Source organism: Chaetura pelagica, unplaced genomic scaffold, assembly GCF_000747805.2.
Source record: "Chaetura pelagica isolate M959 unplaced genomic scaffold, ChaPel_1.0 scaffold76, whole genome shotgun sequence".
Taxonomy (NCBI): Eukaryota; Metazoa; Chordata; class Aves; order Apodiformes; family Apodidae; genus Chaetura; species Chaetura pelagica.
The window spans coordinates 9728606-9733810 of NW_009970723.1; the positions used below are offsets into that span (position 1 = coordinate 9728606).

Below are 5205 nucleotides of genomic sequence, written 5' to 3' on the forward strand. Positions count from 1 at the left end.
TTTTTTTTTAATAAAATGCAATACATTTGTATTCAGTCCCATACTTCAGTTGCTGTGTTTATTGTACTTGAAGTCATGCTTGTATTCATACTGTACAAAGCCTTACTCAATAAGACAGAGTATGTTATTTTCTTCATAAATCCACAGCAAAGACATGTTGCACGACATTCTTAATAAGATGAAAATTAGCTTTACTGCGGCATAATTATATAACAATAGTCATTCTGTACAGCCAGATGGTGTACGTTTGTTCATTGTCTATTTTTGGTCCTTAGATAGTCCTCAGAATGTTGCTGTGCTATTTCACTGTCTCACTTTGTGTCATTCCAACATCTCAGAGAACTGTAAGGATGTGAACCCGCCCACTGGAAGGTGGAGGTCTGAGGCATGATAATGCCATTAGCAGTTAGATACCCTAATACATTAGTGGGTCAGGGATTAACTGATTTATGCAATTACGTAGGAAACCTCCAACAGAAAAATCTTTCCTAAGTTAGCATGCTAACCAACAGAACATCTTTGGGTTTGCATGCCTCACACTACTAGAGAGCACTGTTTGATTATGTGGCCTGTTCCATTGTCAATACTTGGAGTTTTGCTTTTTCAAAGTTGCAGAATTCTCATCTACCTGTAGACAGTAAACTCAGGTGGCATAAATGAGCTCTTGCTTGTCATTCATGTACTGAATGTATATGAGTTTCTACCTGACCTGTGTACCTCTGGTGAAGGGTCTCATAGGGATAGGCTGAGGGATCTGGGGTTAGTCTGGAGAACAGGAGGCTCAAGGGGGACCTTATCACTCTCTACAGCTACCTGAAAGCAGGTTGTAGTCAGCTGGGGGTTGGGCTCTTCTCCCAGACAACTTGCGACAGGACGAGAGCACAGGGCCTTAACCTGTGCCAGGGGAGGTTTAGGTTGGATATGAGGAAGCACTTCCTCATGGAGAAGGTGATCAGACATTGGAATGGACTTCCCAGGGGAATGGTGGAGATGTTAAAGGAAAGACTGGATGTGGCACTTAGTGCCATGGTCTAGTTGATGTGGTGGTGTTAGGTCATAGTTTGGACTTGATCTCAGAGGTCTTTTCCAGCCTCAATAATTCTGTGATTCTGTGATTTTGTAAGAAAATAAGAGCCTGAAGTCTAGATTCAGTAAGATTCTTAAAATATTATTAAGAAAAAAACCCTATAATTAAGAACAAGGCAAATGTTTCCAGGATCTGCATCTAGGTTATGTTTAGGTCTTACTGGCCAGTATTTTCTGCTTGCTTTGATTAGTTTCTCCACATAAGAATGCCAAGGTATAGTCCTTTTTTGTGCATTTTCATGGCTTTTCAAGTCTCATATCATCACACCTCCTTAATTAGTACAACATAATCTCTTCGGAAGTTCCTCCTCCTCATATAAATTCAGCATGCTTCTGAGTGGCTGTAATCAATACTGATTATTTGATGTAATTAAATCTTGTTGCTTTGATTACAAAATTCAGTTTTTCTCTCCTCTTCCCATGTTTTGTCATATTAATCATTGGATATGTCTTTGCTTTCAAGGTACTTCCAGACTTCTATATCTATCCATTTCACCTTATACGTCTTCTATCATTTGCTTTTACACATCTACACTCGCTGCTCATCAGACCTCGTAATACCAGTTACCAGTGATGCCTTTTCTAATGTTCCAAAAAGGTCTTCTTGCTCACTCCTAGACTAACCTATATGTTATAAAGGCAGTTCCTGTAAACATTCACAAAGCTAACAGCATCATCATCTTCCAAATTCTGAAAAAAAATTTTTTTTATTATACCTTAATATAAAAACTCCTATGACAGCTTTCAGGTTGCCACTGTTATGGATATTGTTGTCTGCGGTGCTCTTAGTTGTTCCCATTTACTTCCCTGTTTGTTTTTTCTTATACTTACATTATAAGCCTTTGAGGACAGAGACCACTTTTGTCCTGTGCTTTTCAATGTGGATCTGTGGTCCATAACCAGTGTTCATGTTACCATGCAGATATAGCCCAAATTCAGCACACTTCCAGGCCTTATCACAACTGCTCTGCTGCCTTATTGCTTTGTGTTAGCATATGGTCTTTCAAATGTGCTGTACTTTTAAGTGTAGATGATCAACTGCTTTAACATATCTAAAAGTACTTGCTTTTCCTTTTTTTCAAAGACAAATATATAACAGATGCATAAATGAACCATGGAATGAATGTGCTGCAGACATAGAGCCATCATTACGCTCTTCACAATCAAGATTTTTCATAAGCTCATGTGGCATACACCTGTGTTAAGTTAACAGTGCACTTAGGTGCAGTGTGGAAGACTTAATAATTCAAAGTGGAATATGTTTCTTTGGTCCTTTTGTGCTCTTTCCCATATCCTCTCCCTTCATTATTTACTGTGCTCTGTTTGCCTTCTGTTTGTACTTTAAATTATTTTGCTAATACTTGATTTGGCTGAGCTTCAAATTCACCAGCTAGAAATGCAGAAACTAGTGAGTAGAGTAGGACAGGGATACCAGGTAATGATGACTTTTTTAAAAGGTAAAATAAAACAATGCGGCAAGCAATCTATGTTACCAAAAAAGTAATTTAACATGCAGTGTACTGGTTATGTGCTAGAATAGCATTTGACTATTGAGAAATGGGAATATGTATGACCTGAAAAATTATTGAAGAGAACCAGTTGTGGGTTTGGGGTTCAACAAGTAACTTGCTTTTATAGCTCTGTGTCATATATTGGAATCATCCTTATTAGCCGGTTTATGCCTCTTCAAGTGGAAGTTTTCTAATAAAGCTGTGCTCTTTCGTGGAATTGTTCTACTACTTATCTCTTTTAGCTCTCTTAGCTCTCAAAAACAAAGGCAATGTTTGTGAGGGGGAAATAGGAATTGTGTAGAAAACCATCTGATTTAAATTCAAAATGAAGGTGATGGCAGGGAGAGAAGCATTTGTAGAACTGGCAAAATCTAAGACCTTTTTTTTCAGTTGAAGATGTGCGCTAACAACTAATGGCTCCATGATCTAATTTGGGGATCTAATTAGATTAATCTTGCTTTAAAAGCCATCATTACAGACCAACAGATCTACAGCTTATGAAAATGCTAAAGCTTTGAAGTTAAAGTGGTAGTTTTCTCACACTCACTAATTGGCTTGCTCTGAAGCATGTTGCATACTACTTATGGTAGTGTGCAGCCTGCTCAGCAGTGTTTGTGAAGGTCAGTTGCAGCAAAAGTTTATTAGTCTTCTGCTCAGTAAATACTCGCTCCGTGCTCTGTTGCATCTGCTGTTAACTTCTGTACAATGTTGCCTTAAATAAATTTAGAGGCCTACATCTTTTTTAAGGCTTTTTAATGCCTACATCTGACAGTTTATATTCCCTTACAGATCACCATGCTTTCTACATGTTTTGAGGACACAAATTGTTAGTAGAATCTGTAGCATCAAAATTGAAATAGTCTAAACAGTAGATTGTTATCTATGGATTTTGAATTTTTTTAACTTGACTGAATTATAGTCATGTCATAATGTCTGTTTAGTTCATTTTAGGACTAACTCTTGGCCTGCAAACCACCAGCATTAGAGATTGTGTGCCTTTCAGCTGAGTCCATTTCAGAGCCATTACCTTTAACAGACTACGTATATTGATACCCATTATTAATCAAGATATTTAATTGCCTTTTCCGCATACGGTCCAGAGATTTTTGCGTAATTAGGCATATAACCAAATTGTTTAATTACATTAACATGGATAACTGATGGTAAGGACCAACAAATGCAATAATCAAATTTGTCCAACAAATGTAATTATTAAGTTTAACATCACAAATATTAGCAACCAAACATTAATATTTAGGTGAAAGGTACCATCTAAGAACCACAAGTGACGGAAGCAGTGGAGGAAGACTGACCTCACTCCCTTTTCAAGGCATTTTAATCATCTTGGATAATAGATGCTGGAAATTTTGTGTGTGAGCCTTAGAGTTTCATGGGGTTTGCTACATTAATTTTTCGTATCTTTGGTTTTTGTGTAAGTGTTGTTGTTGTGTGCAAAATTTGTTCATCAAAGAGTTTTAATGCATGAATTCAAATACTATGCGGACTTTAGCACAGCTATTCATAAAGTAAAGGGTGCCCACAAGCAAGTCTGAAAAATACTGATTATAAAGTTAATGTATTTGTTCAAATTATTTTGTATAGTTAAACAGTATAAGTAATGGCAAATGTCAAACTTGTCTACCTGGAAATGGGTTTATCATATCAAATCATATATTTCTGTGAAATGAAAGTAAAAGTCTGCCTTCAGGTCTGGAAATAACGTGGTTTATAATGATTATATTTAATACTTATTGAGGTAACAATCAAATGCCAAACTGGTACTAAAGTAGTTTTGTGCTACATGCTGGATGCAAGAAGGAATCTGAGAACTTTTGCCCCTCAACAATTTATAATGTAATTTTTTATTATTTTTTTTTTCTTTAGCATACGGCGGCATCAGGAAAGGAGAGCAATTTTAACTCCAATTTTAACAGATTTTACAGTTCGGATAACTGCAGCTCCTGCGATTATTTTTACAAAAATTGATGCTGCAGAGAATTTACACCCAGAGGTTAGTACAAAAAAGAGTGTAACTTTTAATATGTGAGTAATCTTAATGTTTTACTGTTCCATCATTTTAAATGTCCAGGAGTGTTTTCAAATACAGAGATCAGGAACTGAAAACAAAATCAACTAACCAACCAAAAAGTCTTAGTCACTAGCTGAAATGTTCTTTGCTGGAGAAAGAATTTTTGTGTAGCATTCAGTGTTAAAGACTGTGTCTTTAATAGTGTTTCCAGCACTATTTGTTAAAGATTTGTGTTGGAAAGATGTTGAGAAGAGGTGCTACAGTACATTACAATACGTAGTGTTCACAAGCATCTGGTAAAGAAACCTGAAAACGCAATCTATACACAATCTATAAGAACAAAGTTGAGCTGGGTTCTTTTACCAGACTTTCAAGCCCACAGATTTTCACAAAGCATTCACTCCCTTACCATTACTGCGGGTACTTGAAGCTACTCGAGATTTAACAATCACTTTTACTAGTCTAGGGGTCAGCTTGGTAATGATTAGTCTGTGAAGCACGTGACACACAAAAGGTATTTACTCACTTTTTTTGGCATTAGTTTGTAGCTCAAGAATTTAAGAAATTTTATGTAGGGAA

At 36.5% G+C, this 5205-nt stretch overlaps 1 protein-coding gene across 2 annotated transcripts in view; it reads left to right on the top strand.

Annotated features, from left to right (window-relative positions):
• VPS13B (vacuolar protein sorting 13 homolog B (yeast)) overlaps positions 1-5205 on the top strand; it is a 429191-nt gene that overhangs the window by 279903 nt on the left and 144083 nt on the right. For both annotated transcript variants that reach the window (XM_010006448.1, XM_010006447.1), the window contains exon 31: positions 4482-4608. In XM_010006448.1, the coding sequence (XP_010004750.1) occupies positions 4482-4608 (127 nt within the window). The remainder of the gene's footprint in view (positions 1-4481; positions 4609-5205) is intronic.